This window comes from Phascolarctos cinereus, unplaced genomic scaffold, assembly GCF_003287225.1.
Source record: "Phascolarctos cinereus isolate Bilbo 61053 unplaced genomic scaffold, phaCin_HiC Scaffold_5;HRSCAF=322, whole genome shotgun sequence".
NCBI lineage: Eukaryota > Metazoa > Chordata > Mammalia > Diprotodontia > Phascolarctidae > Phascolarctos > Phascolarctos cinereus.
This window is the reverse complement of record NW_027555958.1, coordinates 261785320-261800429: the sequence shown is the minus strand read 5'-3', so window position 1 is coordinate 261800429 and position 15110 is coordinate 261785320. Positions and strand designations below refer to the sequence as shown.

At 35.9% G+C, this 15110-nt stretch overlaps 1 protein-coding gene across 1 annotated transcript in view; it reads left to right on the top strand.

Annotated features, from left to right (window-relative positions):
• DNAH9 (dynein axonemal heavy chain 9) overlaps window positions 1–15110 on the top strand; it is a 458278-nt gene that overhangs the window by 105481 nt on the left and 337687 nt on the right. The window contains 3 exon segments of the mRNA XM_020965915.2: window positions 23–278; window positions 4808–5049; window positions 6330–6465. Coding sequence (XP_020821574.1) covers window positions 23–278; window positions 4808–5049; window positions 6330–6465 — 634 coding nt within the window.

Genomic DNA, 15110 nt, shown 5'->3' with positions numbered 1-15110 from the left:
TTGTGTTTATTCTTTTCTTCAGTTGATTTCTGTTTTGAGAGAAGTGAATTATCTCAAAATGAGACCGACAAGGCACATTCCTGAGACAGCAGCAGAAATCTTTTCCTCCAAGGAATATTATCGACAACTTATTGCTAATTTAGAGCTGATGACAAACTGGTACAACAAGATTCTGAAAACCTTGCTAGAAGTGGAATTTCCTTTGGTAGAGGAACAGCTACAGGTTATTGACCTCCAACTAAGAGCAGCAGAGGAGACACTGAACTGGAAGACAGAAGGTAACAGAGCTCACTCAGATGGTAATCTGAGGGAAATTAATGAGACTAGGAGAACTCCATTAACTCTTTCCTTTTTCTCCTACCAAGTAAACTGGTTTGAGATTTGAAATGGGCTCTCTTTGTGTGTTGTGATTTGCAGAGCAGTCAATTTTTTTCCATTTAGGAAGACTTGGAGTGCTTGTGATGGTCATGAAACACTAATCAGTTTCCAGTGGTTCAAATGAGAATCTTACCTGAAGAAGCAATCTTCAGATCAAGATCTTGAAAAAAATAGATTAATCGTCATTATTTATGTAACTCTCACATCTATATCTTTAGTTCTGACCTTCCAACTGTACAACAGCCCAATATTTTCAACTATTTATAGGGCACTACCACTTAGCTATACCATAAACACCTCAAATTTAACACATAAGAAAAAAAAGCATCTTTTGTCCTCTTCCCTCTGCTGTATTAAATACTAGCTCCCTTTTCCAACTTCCTCATTTTGTTTTCCATCCACTACTATCACGGAAAAGGGATCAGACTTTTTTTTTTACAAATGACTATAGCAATTATTAGAAACTCAGGTCAAGAATGTTGAGCTAACCCATTGAATAAAGATATTAATCAAAAGTTAGAGTTGGGGGGCAGCTAGATGGCACAGTGTATAGTGCACTGCCCCTGGAGTCAGAAAGACCTGAGTTCAAATCCAGCCTCAGACATATAACACTCACTAGCTGTGTGACTCTGGGCAAGTCACTTAACCCCAATTGCCTCACCAAAAAGAAAAAAAAATGTTAGTGTCAGATGACCAGGGTGGAATTGGAAATATGGAGATTGAATAAGGGTATGAAGGATGGTGAATGTAGAAGTGACAAACAAGAAACAAGGTCAAAAATGCTGGAAGTCAAGGTTAGGAGGGCTAGGTGAAGGTTCAGATTTAGGGACTGGATTGGCCTAAAGCTAGAGAGGCACATTGCCAGCAAATTCCAGGTGCCTTCTACTGGTGTTTACTACATTTTACCCTGGTTTGCAGATTATACCAGTTTTTCTAGCCTGCTTGCTTCTCTGTCTAGTGCTAACAACCAATTGGTGACAGTTTGGATGCAGATTTTCCTTCAAAATTTGCTTTATATTTTTGTGTATATATGTATATGTAGTATCTATATGTATATGTACATATACAATGCATAGTCTACCCAATTTCCACTCTAGTTCCTATCCTTATCCCATACTTTTTTTTTATCACTGTTCTTTTATTCATATTATCCTTTTACTTGGAAGGGAGGCCACCAAATCAAGTACCTCCTCCATAAAAGCTCTGCTTCCTCCCTATTTCTCTGTCTGGACCTTTCCCTTATGCTTATATAATTTTACCTTGTAGTCATTGAGTACATCTATATTTTCCCTACATTGGCTTTTAAGGTGCTTGAACATAGATTTATAACAAATTTTTCTAACCATAGTAGTTTAGCAGAATGACATGCACGTAGTAAGTACTCAGTAAATTTTATATATATATATATATATATATATATATATATATATATATATGTATATACACTCACATATATATATACCCATATACACACATGCATATATACACACACATAAGTATGTAAATGTATATGTGTTATGATCAGAGCAGACAGTGTCATTACTTTACTCATTTACAGTGGAGGGGGCAGCTAGGTGGCACAGTAGATAGAGCACCGGCTCTGGAGTCAGGTTGCTTCTGAGTTCAAATCTGGCTTCCGACACTTGACACTTACTAGCTGTGTGACCCTGGGCAAGTCACTTAACCCCACTGCCTAGCCAAAAAAAAAAAAGAAAGAAAAGAAAAAAGAATTTACAGTGGTTCTCTCTTCTAATCAAATCCAAAATGCTTTCTTTCTAGGTTTTCCTTAATCCAGCCTTATCCTGTCTCCACAGTCCTGGCATATACCTCTTCCCCTGCTCAAACTGGTTTTATTCTTTTCTGTGTGTAATACTTACTTGTACCTTTTCTATTGCGGTTTTATCTTTCCTCCATTTTTTCCCATCTGTCTAAACTATATATATATATATATATATATATATATCCTTCAAGGCCCAGGTCAAGCCCTATCACCTCCAAACTACACTCAGCTCTCTCTCTCTCTCTGAATTGTTGATCAAATAAGATATTTGTAAAGCCCTAAGCAAATGAATGTTTCCTTTTTTCCTTCCTTTGAACTCTTGAATTTGTAATTAGTATCTAACAGTTTTAAAAATCTGACTAGAATTTAAATCCTACATATATTTAGCAGCAAACTTGAATTATGCTTAAAGTATGTTAAAGTATTGCCTATGGATCTGTAAGTCTAAAGTTAGTTTACACATAATCACATCTTTAAATGTCTTTATTTTAGAAATGTCATTATCTGAGTTAGCAAAATCAACTGTGCCATTTGGCAAAATTCAGTAATTCAGTTCAACAAACATTTATTTAATAACTACTATGTATAAGGTAAAAACAAAATAGACTTTACCATCTAAGAAATGATATTCTACTAGGAAGGATATGACATACTCATGGACAAGAAGATACAAAGTAATTTTAAAACTAATGACTGAAATAAATAGGAAGATTTACCATAAAAAGTCAAACCTAGGGATTCTGTGAAATGGAGGTGAGGAAGGAAGAAATTTGAGACATAATATCAGGTGGAGTGGATGTGGTGTGGTAAGGAGGGACCAGTGCAAAGGTATTGAAACAACTGGTTTAACTGAGATCCAAGATCAGTGGAAGACGTACTGTAAAGAGCTTTAAATGCTAGACTGAGGATTTTGTATTTTATCTTAGAAGCAGTAAGTAGAAAGGTGATTAGTAAATGCTAGTTAACTGACCAACTGGAAGAAAATGCTAGATTTGGAGTCAGAAAACCTGTATTCATAATCTGTTTCTGCCACTTAATCCTTGTGTGACACTGACCAAGTCACTTCCTTTCTCTGGGCCTCAGTTTCCTCAACTATAAAATGAGATTTGAGTAGACCAGGTGTGTCAAACTCATGGGCCTGGCAAAACTCCTGAGTGCAACCTGAACCAGATTAAAATGTAATTGGGAAATGTTTAACAAAATAAATTTTAGAAAATATAACATTGTTAATGTATACTTGTGGTTGTCTAAATCTTGTAGCACCAGATAGAATTAGGTGACCTAGGTAATTTTCTACTGGGTTAACTAATTCAACAAATATTTAGCAGTTACTTACTATGTGCTAGATAAACCGGGGAAGAAAATTAACTTTAAGTTGATTACTTAACCTTCATCATTTACAAAATGGAATTGTACTTACTCCCACTTGCCTCATAGAAAAATTGTGCAAAATTGAATGGTATTGAACTCCTTGGGAATAAATATTCCTTTATAAGGAGTAAAAAGAGTAAAGGTTCTAGAAATCTAGGAAAGGTGTGATCAGAAAAGGTGGACAAGAGCTAGGGCTAGAAGTTAGATAGCCTGAGTGATGTCCCAAACTCACAAAATGTTAAAATCCTACAGAAGACCTCTAGTGAATTTGGTGGATTCTTTATGAAACATTTTTGTAGGACATAAATAACATCACAGGATGCAAAAGGACAGATGGATTTAAGGCTATACCAAAGGAGGTGTATATACATTGAATTTTACAGATTATATGCTTTTTCTCTTATTGCATCATATGACACCATTTCATCCCAAGTGCCATTTGAAGCCCTTCCTGATCCTCTCAACTGCTGGTGCCATCCTCCCCAAATGTGTTTTGTTGTTGTTTTTGTTATTGTTGTTATTGCAGTCATGTCAGTACTGACCCCATCTTGGCAAAAAATACTAGAGGGGTTTGCCATTTCCTTCTCAAGCCCATTTTACAGATGAGGAAATTGAGACTAACAGGGTTAAGTGTCTTGCCCAGGGTTGCACAGCTGGTAAGTATCTGAGGCCATATTTGAATTCAAGAATATGAGTCTTCCTGATTCCAGGCCTGACACTTTAATGTGCTATGTAGCTGCTCTACCTCCTCCCCAAATGACTTTATATTTATTTTTTATATAACTACATATGTAACTATTGTCTCTCATGATAGAATGTTTCACTTTCATTATTGTTTTCCCAGTGCCTAACACACAATAGATGCTTAATAAATGCTTATTGAATAATTTATTAATCAATATAATTAATATGTAAGTTTTTTAGGGGTAGCAATGATTTATTTTCTCTTTATTTCCCTCCCCCATTGTACTTTTTTTTATACGGCTGGGTACCTACTTGACAGTTTAAGTACTGATTGATCACCTTTTAATTGGTTATTAGTCTGAGGTCTAACTATAAAGTTTCATCTCCTAGTCCCTCTCCACTGATTTTTTGAGTTTTTCATATAAGCTGCTTTCTCAGGATGTTGAAAAAGAAAGGGACTACAATTTTAGTTCATCTGTATAGAAAATGTCAGAAAAAAATATGACAGACACTGAACTTATATTTTCTTCAAGGAAGCTAAATATCTATATAAGTCTGAGCTACTTCAATGGACTTTCTTTTTTGTGAAAGCAGGTGTTTGGGATTATGTTATAAAAATCACTACTAGTGTCCATGATCTTGAGCAAAGGATTCAGAAAACAAAAGACAATGTAGATGAGATTCAGAATATCATGAAAACCTGGGAATCTCCCATTTTTAAGAGGAAAGATGGAAAAAAGGAATCTCTGCTTTATCTAGAAGACCATCAAGAACAACTGGAAAAATATTACACTTTTATCAAAGAGTCTGGCCTTAAGATCCACGCCCTTGTTCAGGTAATAACTATATTCAAATCTACCAAGAATGGGAGAAAAGGGGTATTAAGAAGCTAGAGGGTAAGGCCTGTGTTTTATGTATAAAAGTGTGTATGTGTGTATATGTATATACATTCATGTATACATATACGTGTGTGCATTCTATAGGTAATTCAGAAATTAAAGGCATCACTGAATTTTGTAATTCTCAGTCAATTGGTAAAAGTTCATATTAAAAGAAAAAGGACTAAAGCCAATACGTTTCAAAGGTGAATGGTCAAGCTTAGTCTTCATGTGAAATATCCCCAAGAAGACTAAATGAAAAGATAGTATCATTAGCCACAGAATCATAAGACACATCAAACTATCCCATCTCCACGAACCTTATGGTAACTTAAAGCCAATTAGACAAACTAGAGAAGAGGAGAGATATTTACTTATGTGATCTCTAAGGAACTGTAAACTTATGTGAAGCATCTGCTTTTGGGTGGGGAAGAGATGGGATGGCAGAATATTATAGTGAACCATTTCAAGCAGTGGGAAATATCCATTAACTGGTGACTAATCAATATGACATGCAGCCATCAAAGAGTGAAGATTCATTTTAAGTAAATAATCTTATTTCAAACTAAGAGAAACAGCGATAAGGAGAAAAAGATCCAGACAACAATAGGCATATGTTTAGGATAATAAGGATAGCTTATTACCAGGCTAAAAAGTCAGCCTTGTGTTCAAAGATAGTAAAATCATCAGGATTATTGAATATTATCCTATGAAAGGATAATGTAATTGTTAGACCTTATGACCTAATACATCATTGTTGCCACCTGTCCCTCTGTCATGTTCAGGGATTAAATATAGGGATAATGTTTCAGATACTCCAGAAGGCCTGCGATTTCATTGATATCCACATTTCTTGTAATGATATAAATCATACCTTGTTCGTGCATTCATAAGCAATTTTCATGAGTACCTGGCACTTATCGATCTATTTCATATATATATATATGTATATGTATATATGTATATATGTATATGTATATGTATATGCATATATATGTATATGTATATGTATGTATGTATATATGTGTATATATATGTATATATGTATATATGTATATGTATATATGTGTATATATGTATATGTATATATGTGTATATATGTATATGTATATGTATATACATATGTATATGTATATGTATATATGTGTGTGTGTGTGTATATATATATATATATATATATATATATATATATGTCCCGATGTCCAAACCAGTATGTCCATGCTTTCTTTCCTTTCCAGGAAAACCTGAATCTCTTCCTTGCAGACCCAGAATCCAGTGGGTGGAAGGCATACATTGACTATCTTGATAACATGGTGCTTCATGGATTCTTCATTGCTATTGAATCTTCCCTCAAGTATCTCCTGGAAAATACTGGTAAATGGCTTTTTGGCTGTGGATGATTACTGTGGAATATGGATGTTGATGAAATCCTCTAGGTGGAAGAGGATGGTGAACCTGCATCCCGAAAACTAGGGTATCAGATAATGAAAGTCCCAGTTAGTGATGATAAGGGTCCCTATGAATTCAAAGGGTCCCACTTATAGCAAGATTGACTATATCGCCACTTCAGTATATCATTCTTTATTTTCAATGTGTTCATGTTTTATTAGTCTCAGTTTCTGCCTCATGTGACTTCCTGGTGTATTCCTTCCACTATTACTCACCAGTAATTAATGTCCCATTTCCATTTAACTAATTAATATCAATTAGCTTTTCCAAAGGAATATAGCAAGCACAGGAGTACAACTATTTTCTCCTGCCCCAACACCTGGAGGGTATACTTTCCCTAATGCTGCCTTTGTCCCTGGGAAGATGGGACTCCAACTTAATGAACATTTCTACATATCATTCCACCAAGTTCATGTCCAAACGTGATAGTCTCACAGTCTCACAATCACAGTTACCACTGGGCTGAGTCCTGAACATTGTTCTTTGAGGCATTGATACTGAACTGGCTGACCCCCAAATGTAGTGTGTACTCTGTTCCCAGACCTGCTATGGTTTACTTTTTTGACTTTCTGAAGCTCACAAGATCATAACCATCTCCATTCTCCTTGTTTTAAAAGCAGGAAAGAATTGAAACAACAAAGGCAAAAGAAACACTGGGGCCATGCATGCTTGGCCTTTTGTGATGACTCCAAGTGAGAGGGACTAAGGCTTGTCCTATGTGGCAACCCTCACTCAGCAGCTTTTTTTTCTTTCTCCAATGCCAGAGAGTCTAGAAAGAGCCCACAAGAGAACAAACTCTGGCTGATAAGTGCTTTTTTCAAAATACAACAGTGTTCTATAGCCAACCAAAAAAGCTTCTGTTCATCATGTCAAAACCAGTTTCATAACATTTGTCTAAGTATACTCCATATCTTTACATGGCTCTTCCATTAATCCTACCTCATCAAACCTTTCTGGAAACAAGCTCCCCAGTATCTTTGACATAGGTGAGGAGGTAAAGTGGGGAGAGACTACAGAAAAGGGGACTCAGTGGTGGGCGGGGTATCACTGATAAGGACTTTTTAGGGGAATAGAAACATTCTACAAAGGGAGATAGGGACCTTACAATGGGTAATCTGCAAGGCTTTGGTACCACTCATCCTGCCTCAGAAGAAGAAAACACAAAACTTCTGGGGCAGTAGAGCACATGGATCCAGGGAGGAAATTTCAAGGCAAATGGGGGAGGGAGAGGAATGACCATGGGAAGGGCAAAGGTTTAATAGTGAACTGCACAGTCAGGAGGAGATATAGGAAAATTTCTAACAGGTGGCAATGTCCTCTTTATCATCTGTATGAATTAGCATTTCTAAGAGTGAGGCATAGAAGAGAAAGGGTGCTGGAGAGAAGGGGGACAAGCTCTATAAGGCTATAACATAGAAAATGTTTGAAGAGGGAATCCAAAATAGGTCCATTAGGAGTTTAATTATATGAGGAATACAGAGACCAAAGAAGTATAAGGCCACAAATCAAAGAATAAGAAAATAAAATAAATAAAATAGAATGTAATTTTTATTACAACTCTGAAAAAATAATTAGTGCCAATACTATACAAATTTTTCTCAAATTTGAAAAAAAAGTACACTACCAGATTCATTTTATAAGGCAAATATGTTCCTAATACTTAAACTGGCAGAAGGATAAAAACATTGGACAATATTAGTAATAAATAATTAATAAATTCATATTCACTTTGAATAAATATTAAAAAATTGAATAAAATTCTATTAAGCAGAAGACAGCCATTTATTCAAGAAATTATTCATCAAGACCAAATTCGATTTGTATCAGTGATGCAAGAATGGTTCAACATTAGGACAATTAACTTAAACCTATTTACAGCAACAAAAAACAATCCAAAGCTACATGATTATCTCGATAGATGCAGAAAAAATTCTGTGACAAAATACATTTATTCTAAAAAAAACCCTACAAAATATGGGGCATAAATGGACTTTTTAACATCACAAAAATATCTAGTACCAAATTTTGCAAGTTTGATATATTACACCAGAAGCTTTCCCAATAAATGAGTGTAAATAAGGATGACCACTCTCCCTGCTATTATTTGATTTAGTGCTAGAAAATGGGAATACGATGGGAAAAAATGAAGACATAAACATAGTCAAAGAGGGAATAAAACTATATCTATTGCTGATAACAAAATAGTTTAAAAATTTAGAGAAACAGATCAATGGACTAAACAAGGGACAATCACCAGCAATGGAACTCAGTTACATAGTGTTCAGTACGCTAGAAAACGTAAATTATTTAGGAAAGAACTTCCTATTTAAAATAAACTACTGGAAAAATTAGTGATCAGTCTGGTAGAAATTAAGCATAGGCTATCACTTTACATTATATTCCATAATACTTTCTAAATGGACTAATAACCTTATTTATACTCTAAAATAATTAGCACAGAAAATTAGTAGCACCTTTCATAGATATGAGTAGTAAATAAATTCTTAACCAAATAAAAGATAGATTCAATTTCAAAAGTAAAGGTAGATAACCATTCATGAAATTAAAAAGCTTATGCAGAGTGGGGCAGAGCCAAGATGGCAGAGTAAAAGCAGTGACATGCTTGAACTCACCCCCAAATATCTCCAAATACCTGTAAAATGTGACTCTAAACAAATTCTAAAGCAACAGAACCCACAAAAAGACAGAGTGAAACAAATTTCCAGCCCAAGACAGCCTGGATGGTTGATTGAAAAGGTATATCGCACCAAGCGGGGACAGGAACACAGTTTGGTGTGGGCACACAGGCAAAACAGGCCTCAGCAAACCTGGAGCATCACTTAGAGGACTGAATCATGGGCAGCTTTGGCATTTTCCAGACCTCTCAACCCATGAACGCCAAAGACAACTTAAAAGGTCAGTAGGAAAAGTCCGTGATGGTTGTGAGAGAGAGAAGCTTGGTCCCAGCCAAAGTCCCAGCTGCAGCCCTGGGATGGTGGCTGCTTCCAGAGCTTCTGGCCCACACACTGAATGGGAATCAAGTGGATGATCAGAGGGGGATTGCAGGGATCTCTTTGCTGGTATAGGATTTTCTTACTTTGCACATGCTTGGATATGGGTCACAGTTCTGGTTGGCAGTCCTGGGGCAAGGAGGAGTGCTGGCACGGTGGGGCTTGTAGTGTTGATGAAGAGAAAATCCTCCTCACAGTTCCAAGGCAGAAAAGGGTGCTTCTGGTCACTCATAGACCAGAGCCCAGGCTACAAAAGGAGTAACACCTCACTTTATCATACCACCTTAGAAGAACTGAAAATTTACAGGTCCCTGGAAGTATTTCTGAAAACAGCTACACAAAAGCCCTGAAGCTTGGGACAGCACATTCTCCACACTGGAAGCAGACTTCTACCTTAACAAAGAGTAATTGGCTCAAGCAATTGGCTGGGCTCATGAGCAAACTTCACAAAAAAAGTCAGACCATAGAATCTTACTTTGGTGACAAAGGAGATTGAAACATACAACTAGAAGAAGACAACAAAGTCAAAGCTCCTACATCCAAAGCCTCCAAGAAAAATATGAATTGGTCCCAGCCCATGGAAGAGCTCAAAAAGGATTTTGAGAAGCAGATAAGAGAAGTATAGGAAATGAGAGTGATGCAAGAAAATCATGAAAAACAGGTCAACAGCATGCTAAAGAAGACCTAAAAAAAATTGAAGAAAACAATGCCTTAAAAAATAACCTAACTCAAATGGCAAAAGAGGTCCAAAAAGACAATGAGGAGAAGAATGCCTTAAAAAAGTAAAACTGGCCAAAAGCTTCTGCACAAAGAAATTTAGTGTACTAAGGATAAGAAGGAAGTGGTCAAATGTGAAACAAATGTTTGCATCAAATTTATCTGGGAAGGTTTTAATATTCAAAATAATTTAACAGTTAGCACACACACACACAAACCTCAGATATGAACAAACAGTTCTCAAAATAATTAAGCATATGAACAAATGTTCTAAATCAATAACAATAAGAGAAATTCAGATCAAAAGAACCCTGATAGTTCACCCTACAAATTGGCAAAGATGACAAAAGATAGAAATAGTCAATGTTGGAGGAATTATTAGAAGTTAAGCACACTAGTGCATTGTTACTAGAGGTATGAATCAGTATAACCATTTTGAAGAGGAATTTGGAATTATGTAAGTAAAGTAACTAAAATGTCCATACCTTTTGATGCAGATTCCTTGACTGGTCTTATACTCCAGTGAGGCTATTGATTAGAAGAAAGACCCTATATACACCAAAATATTTGTAGAAACACTTTTGTGATAGCAAAGAATTGGAAACAATACACATGCCCATCGATTGGGGAATGGCTAAACAAATTGTAGCATGTATGTAATGTAACATTATTGTGCATGTGGTACATGCACAGAGAGACATGGAAAGTACATGAAGTAATGCAGGGTGAAGTAGACAAAGCCAAGAAAACAATATGCTCAGTGACTACAACAGTGTAAATAGAAGGAACTACCACGACAAAAAAAATCAAAAGTTAATGTAAAATTACAATGAATAGGTATTGCTCTAAGTAAGAGATTTGAGAAGATATCCTCCCTAACTCCTTTGCAGAGTTGGGAGGTCTCCAAATGTGATGAATTGCATATATTTTTGGTCTTTTTATGCATTAATGAATTATGCTGATTTCCTTTTTTTCTTTAAAAAATATTATTAAATGGGATGACTCAGTAGGGGAGAGGGATGGATGCTGGAGGAAATCATGATCATTGAATAAACAAAAAAATTAATAAAAAACATTTTAAAAATTTTAAAAGAAATGGAAAGTTAAATTAAGAAGGCAATTAATGACTGTAAAGCTATAACTAAGTAGTTATAGACTTTAATGATAGATTCAATGTACAGTTGGGAAGATGTAGCTAGGCTTCACCTGGAATAGGTTAAGGGTTTTTATGAAAGCTGAAAAATATCAGGATTCAGATTTAGATGTGGTGTATCCATGGAACAGGTCAGGTCAGGTCAAGAGAAAATGAGGGCTATAATACACCCGGTGAGCAAGACTGAGATTATGTTATGGAGTGGCACGGCCACAAGAGAAGGAACATGGGCAGTGTACAGCAGCTAGTCTCCAGACTTCCAGCCCAGGTGGAAGCGTGTAGGCAGATTATTTGGTTGGTTGTTGTCCTGTGTTCTCAAAGAGGACCTTAATGACATCACTATGCTAGGGTCAAGTTACAGTGTGTCTGACTGCGGCTGATCGGACCAGTAAGAGCTTGGAATGTTCTACCACAGGTCAGGCACAAATTTGCATATAGTTTGGTTCAAGAGTACCACAACAATTAGGGACCTCGCGCAATCAACAAGCACTTGTTAAATGCCTACAATGTGCAACTCAGTATGCTAAAGTACTGGATATACAAAGACAAGTAGAAGATAGATTCTGCTCTCAAGGAGGTTACATTCTTCTGGGGGTACAGCTTATAAATAGGCAAATATAGGTGGCATAGTGGGTGGTGCACTAGGCCTAGAATCAGGAAGACCTGATTTAGACACGTATTAGCTGAGTGACTCTAAGCAAGTCACTTAGCCTGTTTGTCTCAGTTTTCTTATCTGTAAAATGGGAATAATAGCGCCTGCTTCACAAGGTTGTTGTGAGGATCAAATGAGATAATATTTTTAAAGCATTTAGTGCAATGCCTGGCAATTAATATGTACTATATAAACACGAACTATTATTATTACTATAATTGTTAATAAATATATAAAATATTTTGTATAATGTATAAATATAATAAATATATAAAATATTATATAATGTGTTGTTAAAAATAAACAATCTTTGAAGAGGTAGAATGCATAATTGGGGGGGTTAGGAAAAGGTTCCCATAGAACATGACATGCTTTGAGCCTTGAAGTATTAAAAAATGTGGAGGTAAGGAAGGAGCAACTTCCAGGTATGAGGATAATCCATGGAAAGTCATCGACATGGGAAATGGATATTGTATAAGAAGAACAGCAAGTGGTAAGGCTGAAACTAGATTGTGAAGGACTTTAAATTACAAAGTGAAAAGTTGGTCTAGAGGCAATAGGGAGCCAATGAAGGTTTTTGAATTAAAGAATAGAGATTCAGGTGAAGAGACTAAGGATAGAGGGATGGGGACTCACACCCAGAAACAAGTGAATGGACAATAGTTATAGGGTGAAGGGTAGGGCAACAACCAGCCTGATTTTGATGTTGCTTCTTTTGAGGAAGAAGTCTCCTGTGAGTTGAAACTAAAGTTAATAGATTGTTGTTATTGTTGTTGTTCTTCAGTCGTGTCTGACTCTGTGTGACCCCATTTGGGATTTTCTTGGCAAAGATACTGGAGTGGTTTGCCATTTCCTTCTCCAGCTCATTTTACAGATAAGGTAACTGAAGCAAGCAGGGTTTGGTGAGTTGACCAGGAACACACAGCTAGTAAGTGTCTGAGATTAAATTTAAACTCATGAAGATGTGTTTTCCTGATTCCAAGCCCAGGGCTCTATCCACTGTGCCACCTAGCTGCAGAATTAATAAATGGGTAAAATCAGATATTTTTCTGTTGTGTAACTCCCACATTATTATGCATTATATGCCCCCTTGATGTAATTATTATGTAACCCCCGTAAGTGGTGGGAATAAGTTTTTACACATAATGAGAAGAAAAGACAAAAAAAGAGAGAACCAACTGTAATAGTTACTTATTGTTCTTTAACTTGTGCCTTTCTGCCTCTTTGACCTTGCTCATTCCATACCCACCTCTTAGCATTTTCTCTCCTTCATCTATTTAAATCATAACCATTTTTAAAGGTCTACTGTAAATGTTTCCTTCTTCAGTGAAGTCTTTCTCTGATCACAATAGGCATAAGTGAACTCTCCTTCCTCTAAACTCATACAGGGGTTTTTTTTTTATGTACATAACTGTAGCATTTAAAACAAGCTGCCTTACATTGCAGTTATTCATGCATAATCAGGGACTGTGTCATATATCTCTGTATCCCTAGCATGGATATTTATTTGTTATTTATAATTTAGTAGAGTAAATGAATGATTACTTGAGCAGTTATTGATAACAATTTAGTTTGCTTAGTAAGATATTTAATGTTTTCTAGAATGTCTATATTTCTTCAAATGTGAATAGCATTTCTTTTTAAGTTTGTAAAATAAAGTAATATGATAGAGATCTGATACTGATTTAAACCAGTGGTGTCAAACGCAAATAAAAAAGGGGCCACTAAACAGTACATTAATGATCCTTGAAGGCTGTATGTTGACTTAGAAAACTACATATTAACATTATCTATATTATTTTGTATTTTTATTTTGTTAAAAATTTCCCAATTATATTTTAATCTGGTTCAGATGGCACTGAGGAATTTTCCTCATGTTTGACACCTCTGACTTAAACAACTATTTTAATTGCATTCTTTTTATGTAAAAAAAAAAAGATTGGTCAGATTATGTACTATTTCTGTTATTACTAATTTTCTACACCTGATAAGATTCTGTCCTTTGGACCTATAAAGTTATTAATACATACCACAATTCACAAGTTGATTTATTAGTGGAATTATAGACATGGAATTACAGGGGAAATAATTAGTTTAGTGCCATAGAATGTTAAACCTGAAAAAAAAAACCTTAAAAATAATTTTGTTCAAACTCCTATCTTCTAGATGAGTAAGTTGAATACAAAGAGGTAATGACTTGTCCAAAGTCACATAGCTAATTAATGGCAGAGTTAGAAAGATGACCCAGGCCTCTTGATACCCAGTCAATACTCAATTAAAAGCTTTCATAGATTTGGTCTTCTAAAACCAAACATAAATTGTCCATAAGATCTCACTCACATTTTTTAGAGTTTTAGCAAATAATACATTTATCTTTACCAGAGTGGGAATAGCCTATATGACTCACACAGTTCTGGGTTCACACAGGACAAGTTTAATCTTAGAGACTTTGCAATAATGCTCAATAATAGCTCAGCACTGATCCAGGGAACATCTGAATATGACTTACTTCTAGCTCTCTGTTAGCAGTCTTCTGTGGTCCTTCATTTAAAGACGCAAAAAAATGGACTCACTTCACAAGCAAGCCCAATTAGCACAGGAATAGTTTCAGCACATCTTTGAGGGCATGCCATTTCCTCCTTTCCCTCCCCTTCCCCTACCCAGGCTCCTTAATATAAAAAAGAGTACCAGTTGGTTGGATCTGTTTCATGCACTGCTGTCAGAGGTCCCAAGATAAGTTTAATCTGCTGCTCTCTTTTTTTCTTGGTGATCTGTGCCCTCTCTTTCTGTGGTAGCTTCTCTTGTTCTGTATCTGCCTTGCTGCTCTGTAGAACCTACATGGCACCACAATTTTATTGATATTCATGAAGCTTCTGGCTTGGTTCAAGAAATTTTTGGTATTCAACCAGCAGTGGACTCATTTTAGCCCTGCTACAGACTCACCTTTCTCACATAGCCTCTGTATGCAGAAATTCCTTCTTTTTCTTTGTAGTTTCTTTTTCTCCTAGCAAATCCCGGTCATGACTCTGTGTGCATA